Source organism: Bufo bufo, chromosome 1 (assembly GCF_905171765.1).
Source record: "Bufo bufo chromosome 1, aBufBuf1.1, whole genome shotgun sequence".
NCBI classification, from domain to species: Eukaryota; Metazoa; Chordata; class Amphibia; order Anura; family Bufonidae; genus Bufo; species Bufo bufo.
Genome location: NC_053389.1, coordinates 185,431,527 through 185,454,341, shown reverse-complemented (window position 1 = coordinate 185,454,341; position 22,815 = coordinate 185,431,527). Strand labels below are relative to the sequence as shown.

The window sequence follows — 22,815 nt, the reverse complement described above, 5'->3', positions numbered from 1 at the left end:
ACATCTTTAGACTATCTATTCTAATTTTGCACCACCAACTGGTTGGTTTGCTTTATGGCAAAAATTTGCTAATTGTTGGCACTTTTTTGGTGCACAGTCACCTTTCAAACCACTCCCTTTTCTAGCGAAGCCACGTCTCCTTTATTTAAGTCACAGTCCCTTTTTGGATGAGGCATAAAAAGAGTCTAAACAATTATTGTGGTACAAGGAATGTACTTCAGTTTTTTGGCACAAATTGCTCCAGAATTCTAGTGCCATTCCTCTGCTCATGTAGATAACCAAACCCCTGGTCCAGAGAGGCTGTCCTGCTGAATATGGGAGACTATGCTATGAATCTCTATGAATTAGGTGCCTTATTATAGGGTAGTCTTCATCCCTACACAGCTTACCTCTAACAATATGCAATATGAACTCTTAATTTGATGTCCTTTCCCACATGAACTTGAATTTTTTTTTAAATCTGTAACAAACTGCCAGAATAAGCACATTTTTTTTTGCCACCTGCATTTTTTGTTGTAGTTTTCATGATGTTTTTTTTAAAGTTTTTGCACAGTGACCTGAAGTTATTAATGTATTGGTGCCTAAAATCTGTCTAAAAAGTTGCACAAATCGGTGCAATTTTGGTATAGTTTGGCACAACTAGGGTTTCTACAGCTTTTTCCAACTTCCTCGAAAACAGGCAGGGCTTTATGTAAGTAGGGCAGAACATTGTGGGTAGGGGCGTGGTCTAATATGCGGCATTTGTGTCAAATATGTGCCCCAATTATGGCATAAAATTCTGTCTCAAAAAAGCCAACCAATGCTTGGTATAGATTCAGTGAAATGTGTCTATCCCTGCACCAGATTTATCATCCAGCCTAAGCCCTTGTAATAAATCTGGTGCAGGTCTAGAGAGTATGACTAAGGGCTGATTCACATGACTGTGGTCGGCCTGGGAAACATGGGCCTTTTGTTGTTGCATTTGCTGACCAACAGTGGCTCCCCTGACCCAAGCTGACTGCATCATAGTGATTTGTGATCCTATGTCATCATCAGTCTCAAGTACTGTACTCACATCATCATGTGCATACAGTACAATAGCCCCTCCATCAGATAGCAACTGGCCGCACCATAAATTATTATGATACAGTCAGTTTGGGTGAGAGCAGCCCTCAGTTTCATGGACTTATTAAATGGCCCAAAGGCCTGAGACTGTTCCTCAAACTTGGGCCCTACGAAAAAAGTATCCCCCCCCCCCCCCAAGCTATAATGCTAAAGACATAATGTATTTAGATGGACATTGAATTCTGCACTATCAAACATACAGGATAACATGCCAATACATACCTCTTAGATCCAGTGACATCTCCTCTGATGTAGATGCTCTCTTTCATCATCTTCTCCACTGAAAGAAGACCACCATGTTATCTCAGCTATGTCTCTGCAGAGTTTACCACACAGAGATCTTACTTCAATTTTCAATCATCCACCCCCTAATGTACTCTCAGCAGTTATAATGCCCCCTATAGCAACCCCATTAGTTATATTGCCACCTGTAGTGCCCCTGGTAGTTATGTGCACCAAGTAGTGCTTCCAGTAATTATATGTTCCCCAATAGTGCTTATTTCCTCCTGTAGAGCCTGTTGCCCTAGTCGTGCCTAAAGCCAGTAGTGGCTGGTGACATTATTGCACTCGTCTGCACTGCTCTATTGCCTCATAGAGCAGCGGGTACCACATCGTAGTATTCAGATTCAGGGATAGTGAACAGCGGGGACCCCACCGTAGTATTCAGATGTGAAGCACTGGGAGCGGGGACCCAGGTAAGTATATTCAGGGGGAGGGAGGGCATATTGGGGGCCTTTTATAGGATTGGATAACTTTTAAGGCATAGAAAATGGTCTAAATGTAGGCCAGCTTGGAAGCTGTCTTACATTTAGAAGCAGGGGTGGATCTGCTGTAGTTATGTGGAGGCGTTGCGCCTCTACATAACTGTGACGGATGCACCACCAGTGCAGGGCTTTATTAAGACTGGCGTCTAAAAGCTAGCCTAATAAATATGCCCCTATGTGTGAAAACAACTTCACTCACACGTCATTGTGTGTTTTCTATCCTCCTACATGATCCTCACTTCCATGGTAAAATATTTATGTTCATTTTTAGTTCAAACTAAATTTTCCTATTTTTTACAGGTGTGACTGAACCTGAAACAAATACCTATGACTATGCCACCTGTGAAGACTTAAAGCGAACCTTTCACCTCATTTTCACTTTATAAACTAGCAACAGTACCTTATAGATCATCTTCAGTGTGTTCTTATACATCCTTGTGCCGCTTTCATGCGCTGTATCTGCCTGAAAAAATCGTCTTATAAAGTTATCATTTCCTGCTCCAACAGTCACGCTAGAAGTCAAGGGGGTAGCCCTTCCCTCTCCTCTGGCTGTACCTCCCCTGCCCTAACCCCGCCTCTATGCACTGTAATTGACAGCCGGCTCAGTCGCCGGGACCGCGCTTGTCAAGGCTGCGCATGCGCCGTCCTCCTCATTCGCCGCTCGATCCCGTCTTTCGCGCTGAGTCCTGCACAAGGATGTATAAGAACACACTGAAGATGATCTATAAGGTACTGTTGCTAGTTTATAAAGTGAAAATGAGGTGAAAGGTTCGCTTTAAGCCCTAACAGTAAGGCCCCTTTCACACGAGCGAGTTTTCCGCGTGGGTGCAATGCGTGAGGTGAACGCATTGCACTCGCACTGAATCCCGACCCATTCATTTCTATGGGGCTGTGCACACGAGCGGTGATTTTCACGCATCACCTGTGCGTTGCGTGAAAATTGCAGCATGTTCTATATTCTGCGTTTTTCACGCAACGCAGGCCCCATAGAAGTGAATGGGGCTGCATGAAAATCGCAAGCATCCACAAGCAAGTGCGGATGCGGTGCGATTTTCACGCACGGTTGCTAGGAGACGATCGGGATGGGGACCCGATCATTATTATTTTCCCTTATAACATGGTTATAAGGGAAAATATATGCATTCTTAACCACTTAAGGACCACAGGTTTATACCCCCCTAGTGACCAGGCCCTTTTTTACAAATCGGCACTCCACAACTTTAGCGGTTTATTGCTCAGTCATGCAACTTACCACCCAAATGAATTTTACCTCCTTTTCTTCTCACTAACAGAGCTTTCATTTGGTGGTATTTCATTGCTGCTGACATTTTTACTTTTTTTGTTATTAATCGAAATTTAACGATTTTTTTGCAAAAAAATGACATTTTTCACTTTCAGTTGTAAAATTTTGCAAAAAAAAACGACATCCATATATAAATTTTTCTCTAAATTTATTGTTCTACATGTCTTTGATAAAAAAAAATGTTTGGGTAAAAAAAATAAAATAAATGGTTTGGGTAAAAGTTATAGCGTTTACAAACTATGGTACAAAAATGTGAATTTCCGCTTTTTGAAGCAGCTCTGACTTTCTGAGCACCTGTCATGTTTCCTGAGGTTCTACAATGCCCAGACAGTACAAACACCCCACAAATGACCCCATTTCGGAAAGTAGACACCCTAAGGTATTCGCTGATGGGCATAGTGAGTTCATAGAACTTTTTATTTTTTGTCACAAGTTAGCGGAAAATTATGATTTTTATTTTTTTTTCTTACAAAGTCTCATATTCCACTAACTTGTGACAAAAAATAAAAACTTCTATGAACTCACTATGCCCATCAGCGAATACCTTGGGGTGTCTTCTTTCCAAAATGGGGTCACTTGTGGGGTAGTTATACTGCCCTGGGATTCTAGGGGCCCAAATGTGTGGTAAGTAGTTTGAAATCAAAATGTGTAAAAAATGTCCGGTGAAATCCGAAAGGTGCTCTTTGTAATGTGGGCCTCTTTGCCCACCTAGGCTGCAAAAAAGTGTCACACATCTGGTATCTCCGTACTCAGGAGAAGTTGGGCAATGTGTTTTGGGGTGTCATTTTACATATACCTATGCTGGGTGAGATAAATATCTTGGTCAAATGCCAACTTTGTATAAAAAAATGGGAAAAGTTGTCTTTTGCCAAGATATTTCTCTCACCCAGCATGGGTATATGTAAAATAACACCCCAAAACACATTGCCCAACTTCTCCTGAGTACGGAGATACCAGATGTGTGACACTTTTTTGCAGCCTAGGTGGGCAAAGGGGCCCACATTCCAAAGAGCACCTTTCGGATTTCACCGGTCATTTTTTACACATTTTGATTTCAAACTTCTTACCACACATTTGGGCCCCTAGAATGCCAGGGCAGTATAACTACCCCACAAGTGACCCCATTTTGGAAAGAAGACACCCCAAGGTATTCGCTGATGGGCATGGCGAGTTCCTAGAATTTTTTTTTTTTTGTCACAAGTTAGCGGAAAATGATGATTTTTTTTTTCTTACAAAGTCTCATATTCCACTAACTTGTGACAAAAAATAAAAACTTCCATGAACTCACTATGCCCATCAGCGAATATCTTGGGGTGTCATTTTACATATACCCATGCTGGGTGAGATAAATATCTTGGTCAAATGCCAACTTTGTATAAGAAAAATGGGAAAAGTTGTCTTTTGCCAAGATATTTCTCTCACCCAGCATGGGTATATGTAAAATGACACCCCAAAACACATTGCCCAACTTCTCCTGAGTACGGAGATACCAGATGTGTGACACTTTTTTGAAGCCTAGGTGGGCAAAGGGGCCCACATTCCAAAGAGCACCTTTCGGATTTCACAGGTAAAAGGAGGTAGCTGACGTCAGGGGGGCGGAGCTATGACGAAAGTAGGCGCTTCCCGACGACACGGACCAATGTGAAGGAAGAAGATAGGAGCTAGATGACGTCGGGGGGCGGTGCCTATGACGCAAGCAGACCGAACCTCACAGTATATCCAATCAGCTTCTAAATTATGGTTCTCGATCACGCCCCCTAGTGAGGCCCCTAGCAACTACGTCACAAACGAAGCTTATATAAGCTAGCCGCGAGGAGGACACGCTCACACTCTGCCCTAACCCCTGAAGACGCCGTGTTACGGCGAAACATGTCGGGGGGCAGCGTGAAGCTCTAAGTTTTATGACAGCTAATCACTGAGACCTAGTATTATTAGGGAAATGAATTGCACAGTGCATATTGAATACACAGGCAGCGCGCGACCTGGTGGCATAAGTGTGCATTAACCCTCATTACCTAGTCAGATGACAGTCCTGACAAGGTGGTCTACCAGACATATAAAGGCCAGTGATCACTGAAATTTTTAATTTAAAATTGCTATTCACACCAGTAATATTAATTAATATGAAATAAAAGTTAAGTCTTAGTTAAGTAGGTAGGTGCAGGAAAATTGGTGGTATTCAGTCCAAATGGACATTAGTAGTAGTGTATGTTGATTAACACACCATATCCCTGCTCTTAAAGGGGAAGTACAGAAATTGTAGTTCAAAAATAGGGTCAAAATCCCACTAATTTCCCAATACCTGGGGAGAGATATACCTACAGGAGGGACAACAGTACACCTCAATCGGTGTGGAATAAATAAATGGCAGGTTTTCTCTCAAATCCGACAACCACCCAAGCGTTTTTGGCAGAGGCAGGGAAGGTGTTCTCTACTGAAAGTCTACCAGTGGACTGTCTGGATGTTGCTCAGGCCTTCAAAGAAATTAATAAAACGTACAGACGATATATCCGAGGCGTTTGGGAAACAGCCAGCCTAGAAACGTATATCCAACAAAAAATCGTATATAGAGGGATGAGAGTTAATATAACTCCTAATTCTCATCAGGAAGATAGCGAATTTATAAAAGGGTGGGAAATACTCCTTACTGAAAACTCATTGCGGATGCAAGGGTATCTGTTAGACTACGAACAAAAGTCTCTGGCAAAGATTACGACGCAATTACAAAAAGAGATTCAGGAGATCCAAACATTTAGAACTAAACCGGAATTTGTGGAGTACGAACTAAAGCTGCAAAGAAACGTAGAAAGCCTTCAGGGAGAGATCAAAGAACGGAAACATAGAAAATATAATCGAGATAAAAAGGATTTCGATACTGGCAATATTTATCCTAGGAAACAAGGGGGGCGATTTCCGTTTAGACAAAAGGAGAACTGGAGAGAGTATACAGACATATCTGAATCAGAAACCTCTGAAGTAGAGGGCAGTAACATTCAAACAGCAGGAAATACTAAACGAAAATCTAAAAACAAATTACCCTACTCACAGAGAAAAAACTCCCAAAGAAACGCCACCCCCAATAGTAATCCAAATCCAACTGGAAACACAACATGGGTAATAAATCAAGACCCAGGGCAAAATCTGCAAGCACAGTACTCACAATTTCCACAATATCCGCAATCATCCTCCTTACCTGTATCCACAAATACTGTTCAACAACCTCAGAACGTGACACAGGGGGGTTTTTTAGGACTAGGAATGGGAATACAATTACGCGACAGGGAAAAATGGGGTTACAATCAAAGAATGTGACAGTAAGAGCACCACAGACAATAGAGGGGAGTATGGACCCAAGTGCAGTATTAAATAGAAGTGATGAAGGGACAATGCAGATTATTAATAAAACTAAGATAAATTTAACAACAGAGCATATCAGTCTGATACAAAAAGGTCTCTCCTTTACCCCAGCACCACATTTCAACTGCTTCCTGTGGGTGAAGGACATTAACCTATTCGCTAGGAAACTAGCGCTGCATAAGGAATTTAATTCCAGTGAACAAGTGGAACTTAATGCACAAAAGCGTGAGAGGGAAGCAGTTAAAACTCTAGAACTGCTGCAGAGAGAAGGAGAAGGTGAAATAATAGCCCCCAGTCCACCATTTAGCACTTTAACTCCCAAGTCCAGATTCACCCCCCCATTTGGTAAATACGCAAACATTCAAACGTTTGTGGATGTTGTCACTAGGGACTTGCAAAAAATCTGAGCCCCTAAAAGGAATAAGTATAGCAATCTAACTACAGAAGAGCAAATAGCTATGAAAGACCTAATGAATAATGACAACCTAGTCATAAAACCTTCGGACAAAGGAGGAAACATTGTCCTACTGGAAAGAAAAGACTACGAACAAATGATAATGGATCTCCTCAATGAGAGGAACACCTATAGGGAGCTAGGAACAGACCCCACGGAAAAATACGTACTAGAGTTAAAAAAACTTCTTAAGAATGCCAAGGATCGTAATTTAATTACCAAGGAAGAGTATAAAATTATGTACAGACCACGACCCACCATAGCAACCTTCTACGCTATTCCAAAAATCCACAAACAAAGGGAACCAATCCCAGGGAGACCCATCGTCTCAGGTAACCAAAGCTTATGCGAAAGCATCAGTGAGTATGTGGAGCAGGTTATTTCTCCATTTGTCAAAACACTACCGTCGTATCTTATAGACACCAAGGATACTGTCGTCAGGTTGCAGGAAATCCAAGTAAATTCACATACACTCATAGCGAGTCTTGATGTTGAGGCGCTTTATACCAGCATTCAACACCAACTTGGCATACAAGCAACACAATATTATTTGAATACAAAAGGGACACAGTATTATGAGCACAATAGTTTTGTTATTTCACTATTAATGTTTTTGTTGGAGCACAATTACTTTATGTTTAACGGCAAATATTATTTACAGGTCACTGGCACCGCTATGGGCACGATTTGTGCACCAAGTTATGCTAATTTATTTTTAGGGTGGTGGGAAGATCGTATAGTTTTTAGGGACACTATGGAAAGATACACGCAACACATATTATTTTGGGGTCGTTATATCGACGATATTTTGATTTTTTGGGATGACACTGAAGCACAATTCTATGATTTTGTAAGCCAACTGAATGATAATCAGATTGGTATGAAGTTTACGGCTGAAATACATAAAAATACCCTCAATTTCTTGGATTTAAAAATAAACCTGCAACCTGACGGCAGAGTCCAAACCGAAATACATCGGAAGGCAACATCGACAAATAACCTGCTACACTGGCAAAGCTTCCATCCTGACTCTCTCAAGAGAGGAATCCCGGTGGGACAGTATCTTAGAGCTAGGCGGAACTGTTCCACCGAGGAAGCATTCCAAAAAGAATGTAGGACATTATACTTACGATTCTATGAGAGGGGATACTCCAAAAAATGCTTGCATCGAGCGTACAATAAAGCCAGAAGGACAGAAAGATTGGACCTGTTGACAAATAAAAAAACAAAAGAGGGAGAGAGGATTATACGGTGTATAGGAATGTATGATACAGAACATAGCACGATACAAACAATTCTGAAACACCATTGGCATATTTTGCAGGCCGATATAGACCTACAACAAGTAATACCAAAATACCCAGCTATAACATTCAGAAGAGGACAGAACCTAAAAGAAAAGCTGGTTCATAGCCATTATCAATCCCATCAAACAGCTAAAAAAACTACATGGCTGTCCCACAATGGATCATATCCCTGTGGAGACTGTACCTTTTGTAGCAAGATGAAAATTACCAAAACCTTCACAAATCCAGTGGATGGGAAAAACTATGAAGTCAGGGATTACATTAATTGTAAGACAAAGGGGGTCGTATATGTCATCAGTTGCGAATGCCCCAAATTATATGTAGGGAAGACTATCCAGGAGTTGAAAAGAAGGATATCAAAACATCTGAGTAGTATTAATACAGGAGAGGACACCAGCCTGGCCAGACATATGAGAGAAAAACATAAGGACCATGACACCGATTTTAAATTCTGGGGACTGATAAAAATTAAATCAGGACCGCGGAAAGGAGATATAGACAAAAGACTCCAACAAGAAGAAACCAAATGGATTTACCTATTAAATAGTCTAGCCCCAAGAGGACTAAACGAAGGGTTCACATACTCGTCCTTCCTGTAGGTATCATTATCCCCGTCTAGGAAAAAAGAGAATAAAAACAAAATAGTACTATTAATAATTAAAATAGCAAAATACATAATCTTGTATACAAAAAATAGAGCAACCTCCTCTATGGGAAGATCTATTGAAAAAAAGACAAAATGAAAATAAAGCAAAGGACCCCCTATTGGAGAAAAATGGCCACTTTAGGAAACCTCATTCACAACTTGTATAGTGAATATACAAGGTAAGGCATATATATACGAATTACACTATACTAGGGGATAAAAGTGAGAGATATCATAGAAATAGAAAAATAAAGTAATAGAATGGGACTAATTAGTCCTGGGGCATTTTGAGACCAGAAGGTAGAAGTGTATAAAGGGTAGATAACGGAAGGTCATCTTAGCTTCCGTATATATTCTGCCAACCCTAAGAAATGGGACTAGATAAATGGAGTGTCTGCCCCCCCCCCCTTCCCCTAGGTCTCATCAATTATGCTGTCCCTAGTATTGAGAGTCTCCCCCTTCCCCCCCCCCCACTCTTCTCTCCCAATTTTAAGTTAAATAGAGGGAGGTACTGTAAAAGTATAATAGTATTCACTAATAATAAACATGAGGAGTAATGGAGAAGACAGTGGGTAGACACACTAGGCCGAATAGGGGATCATTCTAGAAGTAAGATCTAGGGGCAGTCACTAGCAGGGGAAAATTGAGATGTTGAGAGATATCTCAAGACGAAAAACTAATACCAGAGCTAGTTATGACTGAGTAAAAGTAGGAGGAATATACAAAGAAATAATATGCCCAACTAAGTGGATGATCATCAATAAAAACTATGGCAAAGGCAAGGCAGAAAGTAAAATAAAGAATAACAAATGATATGAAGAAATATCACCAGAAGAGAACTTGCAGTGGGAAGGACATGGACAGAGATATCGCCACAGCCGGAGCCTGAGTCTGTGAGCATGCGCCGTAGCCTAAGTATAGGATCTAGAGTATGAAAGAGACTGGGAACTAAGTCGGAGGGCATGCGCACGGACATAGGCACCGAAAAACATCCAAGCCTACTAGACATGCGCCGCATTATTTGTCGATGAGGACCAATTAGAAGGAGGTAAAAGGAGGTAGCTGACGTCAGGGGGGCGGAGCTATGACGAAAGTAGGCGCTTCCCGAAGACACGGACCAATGTGAAGGAAGAAGATAGGAGCTAGATGACGTCGGGGGGCGGTGCCTATGACGCAAGCAGACCGAACCTCACAGTATATCCAATCAGCTTCTAAATTATGGTTCTCGATCACGCCCCCTAGTGAGGCCCCTAGCAACTACGTCACAAACGAAGCTTATATAAGCTAGCCGCGAGGAGGACACGCTCACACTCTGCCCTAACCCCTGAAGACGCCGTGTTACGGCGAAACATGTCGGGGGGCAGCGTGAAGCTCTAAGTTTTATGACAGCTAATCACTGAGACCTAGTATTATTAGGGAAATGAATTGCACAGTGCATATTGAATACACAGGCAGCGCGCGACCTGGTGGCATAAGTGTGCATTAACCCTCATTACCTAGTCAGATGACAGTCCTGACAAGGTGGTCTACCAGACATATAAAGGCCAGTGATCACTGAAATTTTTAATTTAAAATTGCTATTCACACCAGTAATATTAATTAATATGAAATAAAAGTTAAGTCTTAGTTAAGTAGGTAGGTGCAGGAAAATTGGTGGTATTCAGTCCAAATGGACATTAGTAGTAGTGTATGTTGATTAACACACCATATCCCTGCTCTTAAAGGGGAAGTACAGAAATTGTATTTCCAGGTTTGGACTCCTCTCTTGTAACCGGGACCTCACTGCATTATATTCATTTATAACGCTGTATGTCCCTGCCTTACTTCAACTATAATGCATTTTACTCATGACATTATGACAATGCAATTAATTATAACTGGGCAGGGACACATAGCATTATAAATCATTAACAATACACTGTGCTCGACATATGGGAGTGGCAAGGGAGTGACTGGGGTTGGGACACTGGGCTCAACACATTTACTATCAGTTGTAAAAATTAGAGTAAAAACTACTCCAGTCAGGGGTCAATGGTGCATGGATTGACAGCAGTGCAGATAATTTATAACGACGCTTGAGCCTCACAATAACTTTCTCTGCCAACCAGGGACCAGAGACGGTAATGTGCCGTGTGGCTAATGCTGTTGCAAATTTTTTGCATGCCACTTTTTCAGATGCCTCATCAACCCCCCACCTAATAATAATAGCAGTCACAGTAAGTTATGTTATGCCTTTGCTCCCAAGTCATGCCTTCTTGTGTGGCTCCACCAATCTGTCTTGCTCCACGCTAGAATGTACGTGTATTAATATACACGTACATTCTAGCGTGGAGCAAGACAGATTGGTGGAGCCACACAAGAAGGCATGACTTGGGAGCAAAGGCATAACATAACTTACTGTGACTGTGATAGCTAATGCTATTAGTGATTGTGTGAGCTCATAACCCTGATCGAAAGCCACTATAGAGCCCGTGGCCTCTCCTGAAATTCATATTTAATAAAAACAGTCACTTATGAATACCAGTTTTGTTTGACTGGCCTTGGACGGAGGGATCCCACTGCTCATGAACATGAGTGCCCAGCCCTGGAATCAGGGTCTCTGTAACTTTGCTGCCATCAAATAGGGCATCATAAACCTGGGGGCAGATTCCCTTTAAGAGACAGGTCAAACCTTTTTGGAACTTAATTAAAATACCCAACTTACGTCTTTAAACCCTTAACGCAAAATGCAGTACATGCATGGCATTTGCATGCAGGAAATACATTTTGCCTGTTGGTAATGGCCAATATTTTTCAGTCTGGTCCTATTTGGAACAGAGAGATAGACTGTTTAGGGAGATTGATAGATATACAGACGGATAACAGACAGACAGATAGATCCATAGATAATTTGATAGATAATGAGATAGATAGATCAATAGACTAGATATTGCATGGTTACATTCTGTAAATTGCTTTGTTTTATTATTGATTTCTTTTTATGTCGTATTTACTACTTAAACTTCTCAAGTGCCCCATCTAGACTCTTAAACTTCTCTACTCTTCTGTTGCTCTCATTTAGTGTAAATATACATTAATATGGGAGCACGAGGCTATAAATCCACCAGGGGCAGATTGGTTATAGATCCTACAGGGAAATTTCCCGGTGAGCCAATGCCTCGGGGGCTACCCAAGCCCTTCTCTCTGCCGCTGGCCTAGTACATACTGAGCTATCAGTGATAATTAACGCTGTGAAAATCAGGTCCTTATGTATCCGGCCAGTGACCGCACATGCCCTCCTGAATTCAACTGCTGTGGTCTGCACCTCACCTCCTAAGCCCCCTGCTCCATAGACAACTAGAGGAGGAGGACAGAAGATGGCAGCTATTGATTGCCACTGCCCACCACAGAGGGCCAGCTTTTTCGGGCAGTACCACTTTAAGTTCCTAGTCCACCCCTGAAATCCACCATTAATAGACAGATTACCATTAGCCATGCTGGGTGACCATGTAGGGGTTGTAATCAAACCATATTGCCAGTCTCCCATATGTCATAACTTTTATAAATTTTGCTTGTGTTTTCCTTTCAGAGCCCAATGAACCACACTGCATGCTCTCTCCATCTAATACACACATGGGCTTGCGACCAACACAATTAGATGGCCGCAAGCCGCCTTCTTCTGTTCCCTCTTGCAGACAAATGCCTACAAACTCAAGTACAGTGATGTTATTTCCAGGGTTAGATAACCAGACAATTTTCCAGTGGACCAAGGGTTAGGACTATAATAGAGCCTAACCATAACAAGTACAAGAAATCCAACACCAGTTGAAATTATACATGCACCATATTTATAAAGCTTCTGACCATGATTTATTGCATGTTTTTCTAATACCTTTTCCAGTCTGCTCTCATTGATGGCGATTATATTAAGAATAATAAGATGCATCTGCCACCGTATGGTCCTCTGATCACTCTTGTTTCAGGAATGCCAAGTACGTTCTCACCTAGTAACATACATCATGCCACCAGTGAAGGCCAAACTGAGCAGCCAACAATCATCATCAGTCCTACAACAGAAAACAGCCGGCCGCCTATTCCAGACCGCACCAAGAAACCTTCAATATATAAACCATCTGGTAAAATTACTATATATAAACCATCTGGTAAAATGACTGCTTGTGCACGCACAACATTATATTATTGTAGATACTTCTATACTATAACATTGCATATCCACAGTGCTGTAGGTCTACAATATTTTGGTGGTGGTCATAAAATATCATGCTCATAAATAGTTCTCCATCTGATGTTCTATACTCAGCACAGGGACATAGTCATAAAAAATCCAGAACTAGCAGCTGTGCCCGGGTTCAGATACCCGAAGGCCCAAAGGTTGAGTATGAACACCGTTATGCAACGCCTACCAACATCTAAACACACCCCCTCCCAATCATTGACAGCACTAGAGTACAACTTTAACTTGGGATAGCGCTGTCAATCAAGGGGGGGGGGCTGTTTAGAGCAATTGGAACAATGAATGGAGATATCACTGGATACATGGGAGCTACAGGGCTGGTTCTAACTTTGTTAGAAAGAGAGAGTGATCCCTTTAGAGCTTTTTGAATAGTTGCTCTACCCCAGTCAGCACAAGTTCTTCTATGTTGCTAGCTCTACAGCTGCAGATAGGAAGTCATTTATAGCTTCCTGTTTTTGTGCCAATGGGAGAATGTCTGTGATAAATCACTTCTTCCAGGGGAGAAGTGTTGAGTCACAGGACAGTTGGATCTGGGATACTAGTAAGAAAATCTTTTTGTGATTTTTTTTTTTTGTTCAATGTAAATTTCAATGTAAATTTCCTTTTACATAATTGTGACTGAGCCTGAAACACATGCATATGAGTATGCCACCTGTGAAGACTCAATCCCTGATGGTAAGGATAAAACCGTCCCCAAAAGATAGATATAAATGTCATGTTTTTTTGCAGTTGACATTCATGTGTACTCGATTCATAAAATGCCCATGTACAGTAATCTGTGATTGTGGTTGTGAAACTAAGTGCCAATAAGGGCTCATGCCCATGAACGTTAGGGCTCTGTGCCCATGCTGCGGACCGCAAATAGCAGTTCGCAATCCACAAGCACTGTCTGTGTACACTCCTGGTGCGGATGCGGACCCATTGACTTTAATGAGTCCGCGATCCACAAAATACGACAAAAGATAGGACATGTCATATTTTGTGGAGCGGAGGCGTGGACCCAAAATCCCATGAAAGCACTTTGTAATGCATCTGTGAGCTTCCGATCTATACCTCTGCCGCACAAAAGATAGGTGATGTCTTATCTTCAGTCGTAACTTGCGGGTCGTGGACCCATCCAAGTTACACGGAGTGCACATGGCAGGTGCCCGTATATTCTGGACCAGCCATTTACGGTCCGCATTACTGGCACGGAGCCAGTTACGTTCGTGGGCATGAGTCCTACGTCTGCTATTTCATTCCTGAGTTGTGTCAGTATCAGGTTGGAGTTCTGTCTGTCCAGACTCTGGATGTGCAACAAGGCTTATACCCTGAAGCCTGTATGCTGAAGTCTGTTTCTGAAGTCTGTTTCCTGATTTCTGCTCCTGATTCCTAAAGCCTGGTTCCTGAAGCTTTGTCCTGCATCTGCCTCTTCCTGCAAAGCATGTCTGGATTCCTGAAATCGTTGCCATGCCTGGTATTTTTCTAGTAAGTTTGGGTTCCAGAAGTTACTGTCATGTGTGCACTGGTCCCTGCAGTTGTTACTGTTTGGACTGGTTGTCTGTATGTTTGGGTTCCTGAGGTCTGGATCCAAGTCTGAACAACTTCAAAGTCCATATCTCTGTTTGCCTGGGTTCCAGAAGGCTTGATTGAAGTCTGAACAAGTTCCAAGCCCATGTCTCTGTTTGACTGCATTCCTAAAGACTTGATCCAAATCTGAACAAGTTCCATGTCTATGTCTCTATTTGTCCTGCCCTGTAGGTCAGCTGCCTTCATCTGGATTCCTCTATTGCAGTGTTTTCCAGTTTTAGCCACAGTGGTCCACAAAATCTTTAATAACTACTTGTAACTGGAACGCAGTAGGTTAGCAGTGTTTGGGGTCATGATGTATGTAAATAATGGCATATGTTTTTAGGTGATGCTTATCACACCGCTTTGCAGAATCTCAAAACCTGATGTAACCATTAAAAAACCTTTTAACTTCCAGATCCTTTCAGCCTAGTTGTAGTGATTGGTGCACTGGACACCAGGTTCTCGATGCAGCTATGTGCCCCCTAAGGCTACTTTCACACTGGCGTTTTGGCTTTCCGTTTGCCCTAATGCATTCTGAATGGAAAAGGACCCGCTCAGAATGCATCAGTTTGCCTCCGTTCCATCGCCATTCCTCTTGCAGCGTTTGGGGGTCCGTCTGACGGAACTGAGCCAAACGGATCCGTTCTGACACACAATGTAAGTCAAAGGGGACAGATCCATTTTCTATGACACAATCTGGCACAACAGAAAACTGATCCGTCCTCCTTTGACTTTCAATGGTGTTCAAGACGGATCCGTCTTGGCTATGTTAAAGATAATACAAACGGATCTGCGGTGAGCTGGACCGGGATATGCACTCTGACGCCAAACTATGCAGTGGGTCAGGATATGGGTGATAGTCTATAGTTTTGTTTGTGACGCCAATTGCAGCGTGCGCAGGGTACAACCACAGGACCCTTTTTAGGTGTTGTAACTTACGTCCCAGGTTAGGAATGCCAGAGTGGTGTATTGTCTCTGTATGGTAATGATAATGGTGTCAACGGTGTCTCCTACCTGAGTACGGCTGGACTCCTGAATCCTGGCTCACTTGCAATAAATTGAGTGTAGTGCTAGTAGGAGTAATAGAGGAATTTGCAGCAGAAATTGAGATCCAGACCTTGGGTAAAGTTCAAACTTGTCTTTACTGATTGTAACTTTCATCCAAACAAGATACAGCTTTAGTCTTAGGTCCCAGCAGGTATTGGCAATGGTTGGCAGGGATTTATCTTCTGCTCTATTAACCTGGAGCTTTGCAGGAAAAGACGTCTGCTTTATAGCTCTAAACTGTGGCAGGAATTTGGCTTCTGCACTTTCTATTTTCTGCTGTATGCGGACTGACTAGCTGAGGAGGACTTTGGCTTGTCCTGGGTCTCTGGTCTTTACTCACAGTTATCTTCACAGTGTATGGCTACTTCCTGGAACTGGAGTTGTCTGCTTGCTTCTTCCAGTTGAGGCTGAAGGGCTCAGGCTGGGGATAATGATCAATGTCTCAGCCGAGACAAGATCCTGGCTTGATTCCCTATATCTGGGAGCTCCTACATACACAGCCTTCTCCTAGCAGGGGTGGCTGGCACACTGACTCTAACTTCCTTTTCTCCCATGAGGCAGGATGTGGGTGCAACCCACTCTGCTCACAGAGGGGGGAGCTAAGCTGGAATGAACTATTCCAGCCTAGAAACACTAAACTGAACTTAAATCATTGCCAGAACATTGCTGCCACCTGCTGGTGAACATGAAGAATGACAACAATATACATTTAACAAGGCTTCCAATGCACATTTGTGAGGGTATAATGTAAAATTACATTAGATGACAATGTAAATGCTTTTAAGAGATTGTAGCGGGGTAAAAGAGTTTAGTAACACAACTCTGGGGTGTTACAGATCCGTTCTGAATGGATGCATGTGGTTGTATTATCTGAACGGATCCGTCTGTGCAGATCCATGACGGATCCGCACCAAGAGCGAGTGTGAAAGTAGTCTAACCTATTCACTTCCATAGACCACCAGCATTGTCCCAGTTGGCCTGTTCTCTACTGATGACCAAGTCGCCAATCATTTTGTGTTGTCCAGTCCATCCACAGCATCATTAACAATAGACAGCTATCATTACAGTGTCTCACAAGCATCCCATAATTTGTTTTGAACTGTTCCTATAAGATCTGTGCCTCTTAATAAGCCAACAGGTTCGTACTGGACTTTAACTGTCAAACTGCATGCAAAGCATCTGTAAGTGCCAATAATGAAGGTTTTGGAACCGCGCTGCTTGAGACTATGTCCCCCGGTCAACAGTCAATAACACAGGGCACCAGCCCCTCTCCTCTTCACCCAAAGGATCCGATCTTCCACAGACCTCCTCCTCTACAGGGTTAAAGAAGATTGGCAGAATAGTGAAGCACCCTTTTGCAAGTTGTTTTTAAAAGGTTTTATTCTACTCACAAGAGTCGGTAGACAAAAAGCATATAGCACAATCAAATCGTCACGTGCTATATGCTCGTAAGTGCCAAGCATCTGTACAAGAACTGTAAATATTAACCCTGTGTCTCATGGGTTAGTAACATAAGTAAGATTATGGAGAAGTAGGGGCGTGGCCTGACTGGGGATGTGAGGACATGCAGAGCTGAGCTCCCGGCTGAACATCCTGTAATCCATTCTTCTCCCCGTCCATCTGGGGCTGTAACGGCTCACCGATACAACTAAGTGCTTCCCCAGGGGTCCTGCTACCGTACCGCTCCACCATGCGCCGTCAAAAGGCCAAAGAGAAGGCGGGAAAGGACGGTGAAAGAGCCACCCCAGCAAGGCAAGATGGCGCCGGACAGTCCGTGAAGCTGCTGGATGTGGCAGCGCGACTGGAAAAGATTGCTCACACCAGAATCTGTTCATCCTGCGCCGGCCCTGAACACATACGCTGCCGCTGTTAAGAGGAATCCTCCAGTGCCTTCATCGCAAGATGACAACATTTCAGAGGACTCTGAGGTCAGTGATCTTAATGGCAGGAGGGCCGCCTCTGCGCTTGAGCCTACTATCAAAGATGTCTTTCCAGCGGTGTTACAATGCAATAATGCAATCACTGCGCTTACTACCAATGTGGGTGGCCTGAAAGAGGATATAGGGCTACTAAGGCAAGACATGAGGCAAGTCAAAGAGCGTATGAGTGAAATGGAGGGCCGCTTAAGTGATTTGGAAGACCAAATGCCGCCAGTTATAAGGGACATGCAGCGGGTGATTCACAATGTCACCATGCTTATCTCCAAAACTGACGACCTGGAAAACAGGCTGCAGCGAAATAACGTGCGCATGATTGGTGTTCCAGAACGTACCGAAGGAACAGATGCTGTTACATTTGTGGAAAAGTGGCTAACAGAAAAAATAGGAAAGGAAAAGCTGTCTCCTCTGTTTGCTGTGGAACGGGCACACAGGGTGCCGTTTCGCCCCCCACCACCAGGGGCACCACCGCGCCCTTTATTGCTTAGAGTCCTCCATTTTCTTGACCGGGATGCCATTTTGAGAGGAGCAAGAGACTGCACTGATCTGACTATTGATGGGAACCGGGTTTCTCATTGTTTCCTGACTTCTCACCTGACGTCCAAAAGAAGCGTGCACGTTTTATTGATGTTAAACGCAGACTGCGACTATTACAGCTTCCATATTTTATGCTATATCCTGCGAAACTGCGAGTCGTGGCGAAAGATAAAACGCACTTGTTTGAGGATCCGGGTGCGGCATGTCAGTGGTTGGACTCCACTGAAAAGGATGTAAGGGAGGGCACTTAATCTGCTGATTGCCACAAGTTATTATGCTGTCACCTTCTACCTTTTGTCTATATGGACAGTTGATAAATGCGGCGTCATGTTGTTGTTTAGATGCCTGCACATAATAATGTGGGGGGCAGACTGAGTGCTTGAGTCAAGGCTCTACACAGTACCGGAGACGGCCTTTATTAATGTTTGCACTATGTCCTTTTCATCAGTTAGGAGTGTTATACTATAAGGGGGGAGATCTGATATATGCTAGCATAGCCGGTAATGTATGCCACTTGCTAGTTTTTATTTAACGTTCCCCTTGTTTGCTATTGCATATGTTTGTATTCCCCAAGTTCAGGAAACTATTTTCCCCAGGGTTTCACGTGTATGTGAAATGTCTTTATTTGTTATGTATGGGTTGAGAAGGGGAGGGGGGGGGGGGGGGGGGGGGGTGTGAGACTTTATTGACTAGACACCAGTGGTTCTATGTGTATGGCCGGGGCGAGGCTGCTTACGGTCCTGTACTGCTATGGTTTAAACACATAAATGGGTACCCTTAGAATAATTGCCTGGAATATGAGGGGGCTGAACCAACCTGCTAAACGCAATGCCGTCTTTTATGCCTTGCAAACGTATCAACCGGCAATTCTGTGCCTCTCAGAAACTCATCTCACTTCTGAGAGAACACATCTTATTCATAAGGCTTGGGTGGCACAGAAGTTTCATTCCTCCTACTCCACGCAATCGAGAGGGGTGAGCGTGTTGGTGCATAGAAATGTTCCCTTTATATTGAGGGAGGTACATGTGGATAAGGAGGGTCGCTTTATATGTATTAACTGTTCTGTGTTTCATTACCAAATGATACTAGTGGCCGTTTATATCCCCCCCCCCCCCATATTCCTGTGAAGTTCTCAAAAAAGTATTATCCTTCACTTCCAAATTTCCAGATCTGCCAGTTCTCATAATTGGTGATTTTAATACAAACTGGATTCCAAAAAAGTTGGGACACTATACAAATCGTGAATAAAAACTGAATGCAATGATGTGGAGGTGCCAACTTCTAATATTTTATTCAGAATATAACATAAATCACGGAACAAAAGTTTAAACTGAGAAAATGTACTATTTTAAGGGAAAAATATGTTGAATCAGAATTTCATGGTGTCAACAAATCCCCAAAAAGTTGGGACAAGGCCATTTTCACCACTGTGTGGCATCTCCCCTTCTTCGTACAACACTCAACAGACGTCTGGGGACCGAGGAGACCAGTTTCTCAAGTTTAGAAATAGGAATGCTCTCCCATTCTTGTCTAATACAGGCCTCTAACTGTCCAATCGTCTTGGGCCTTCTTTGTTGCACCTTCCTCTTTATGATGCGCCAAATGTTCTCTATAGGTGAAAGATCTGGACTGCAGACTAGCCATTTCAGTACCCGGATCCTTCTCCTACGCAGCCATGATGTTGTGATTGATGCAGAATGCGGTCTGGCATTATCTTGTTGAAAAATGCAGGGTCTTCCCTGAAAGAGATGACGTCTGGATGGGAGCATATGTTGTTCTAGAACCTGAATATATTTTTCTGCATTGATGGTGCCTTTCCAGACATGCAAGCTGCCCATGCCACACGCACTCATGCAACCCCATACCATCAGAGATGCAGGCTTCTGAACTGAGCGTTGATAACAACTTGGGTTGTCCTTGTCCTCTTTGGTCCGGATGACATGGCGTCCCAGATTTCCAAAAAGAACTTCGAATTGTGACTCGTCTGACCACAGAACAGTCTTCCATTTTGCCACACTCCATTTTAAATGATCCCTGGCCCAGTGAAATTCTTGCTTAGAAATGGCTTCTTCTTTGCACTGTAGAGTTTCAGCTGGCAACGGCAGATGGCACGGTGGATTGTGTTCACTGACAATGGTTTCTGGAAGTATTCCTGAGCCTATTCTGTGATTTCCTTTACAGTAGCATTCCTGTTTGTGGTGCAGTGTCGTTTAAGGGCCCGGAGATCACGGGCATCCAGTATGGTTTTACGGCCTTGACCCTTACGCACAGAGATTGTTCCAGATTCTCTGAATCTTCGGATGATGTTATGCACAGTTGATGATGATAGATGCAAAGTCTTTGCAATTTTTTGCTGGGTAACACCTTTCTGATATTGCTCCACTATCTTTCTGCGCAACATTGTGGGAATTGGTGATCCTCTACCCATCTTGGCTTCTGAGAGACACTGCCACTCTGAGAAGCTCTTTTTATACCCAATCATGTTGCCAATTGACCTAATTAGTGTTAATTGGTCTTCCAGCTCTTCGTTATGCTCAAATTTACTTTTTCCAGCCTCTTATTGCTACTTGTCCCAACTTTTTTGGGATTTGTTGACACAGTGAAAATTGGAATCAACGTATTTTTCCTTTAAAATGATACATTTACTCTGATTAAACGTTTGATCTGTCATCTACGTTTTATTACAAATAAAATATTGACATTTGCCATCTCCACATCATTGCATTCAGTTTTTATTCACAATTTGTTTAGTGTCCCAACTTTTTTGGAATCCGGTTTGCATGTTCTTGGACAAATCCCTAGATAAATTCCAATCTGATAGTGGGGCCTCCAGCCCTTCTCTATCCTCATTAGCCAAGACGCTCGCTGAAATAGACTTGTATGATTTGTGGAGGTCCAGAAATCTGGGTGTGAAGCAGTACTCCTGCTACTCGTCATCACATAGTTCTCTTTCTGGGATAGATCTCACTGTGGGATCTAGGGGAGTGTTAGATAAGGTCCAGGATGTTAGGTACTTACCCGTAGTATTTCTGACCACTCCCCGTTATTGGTAGTACTGGATTTAGGGAGAGAGTTATTGGGTCCGAGACAACCATGGCGACTAAACCTTTTTTGGATCCAGTTAGTTGACACTGGTACTGTGATATCTGCTGCTCTGACTGACTTTTTTTTTTTTTTTACCAATAATGAAGGTTCAGCTAGTCACTCCATTATCTGGGATACAATGAAAGCTTATATTAGAGGGACATACATTAAACAGATTAGTTCCCATAAAACAACAGAACTGCTGGATAGAGTTTGGACTACAGAAGCTAAATAGATCTCTGACCCCTCCCTAGAAAACTCCTCGCACTGGATGGAGGCGCAAGATCTACTGAAGGAACATTTGATTAATAGAGCTGGGGACCAACAATTTTTTAACACTCAACATTATTTTATGGAAGGGGAATGTACGGGTCACCTACTAGCTACTATTATTAAAACCCAATCGGGCCCCTCTTGTATATTGGGAATCACTAATAAAATGGGCATACAGGTATCGGGAGATGATAACATAATGAACATATTCCATGAGCACTATGCAGAAGTCTATAAGTCCAGACTAGGGATTGACTGTAGTGACAGAGAGCAATACCTGCATAATATCCAGATGCCCAGCCTATCTGATAATCAGAGGTTATTACTTGATGGGGACATTCAATTGGAAGAGATGGTATTGGCTGTCCTAACGGAAAAGCACCTGGAGAAGATGGTTTGCCTGGGGAATTCTACAAAAAACATCAAGAGGTTTTGCTCCCGCATCTCCTACAGGTGTTTAATGAATCTTATAGGACAGTTATTTTACCTAGCTCTATGAGAGAAGCATTGGTGGTGGTGAACCCTAAACCAGATAAGGATCCCAATATGGTAGATTCATATAGACCCATCTCACTCTTGACAGTAGATATAAAAGTGTTGGCCAAGGAACTTGCTAATAGGCTCCTGAATGTTATCTCCCACATTATATATGAAGATCAGTGCAGGTTTATGCCAGGAAAATCCACGTCATTAAACCTTAGGCGTCTGTTCCTCAATATTCAGATGAGAGGAACAGAATGGGATGTGGGATGCCCTGCAGTGGTCTCTTTAGACGCTGCAAAGGCCTTTGATAGTGTTGAATGGGAATACTTATGGGCAGTTATGGAAAAACTAGGATTCTAGACTGTTTTCTCAGACTTTGGAAAACAGTCTGGTTTATTAATCAATTGGAATAAGTCAGTTATTCTTCCGCTGTCCCCTCTTCCGGAATCTCTTTGCTTAGATCATGTTAACCTGAAAGTGGTCTCCTCCTTTGAATATCTTGGAGTCACTATTTCAGTACAGCCCCGAGCTTATATAGCGAATAACCTATTACCACTAATGGACAGATTTAAACAGAAAGCTGTCACCTGGCATAAGCTTCCATTGTCAATGATAGGTAGAGGTAATCTTCTTAAGATGATATGGATGCCACAATTGCTCTACATATTGCATAACTCACCAGTATGGATTCCCATGCAGTATTATTATAAATTACAGAGAATATTTAGATCCTT

At 42.7% G+C, this 22,815-nt stretch overlaps 1 protein-coding gene across 2 annotated transcripts in view; it reads left to right on the top strand.

The window, feature by feature from the left end:
- LOC120986900 (circularly permutated Ras protein 1-like) overlaps positions 1-22,815 on the top strand; it is a 137,910-nt gene that overhangs the window by 25,769 nt on the left and 89,326 nt on the right. For both annotated transcript variants that reach the window (XM_040415584.1, XM_040415583.1), the window contains exon 5: positions 13,783-13,844. In XM_040415584.1, the coding sequence (XP_040271518.1) occupies positions 13,783-13,844 (62 nt within the window). The remainder of the gene's footprint in view (positions 1-13,782; positions 13,845-22,815) is intronic.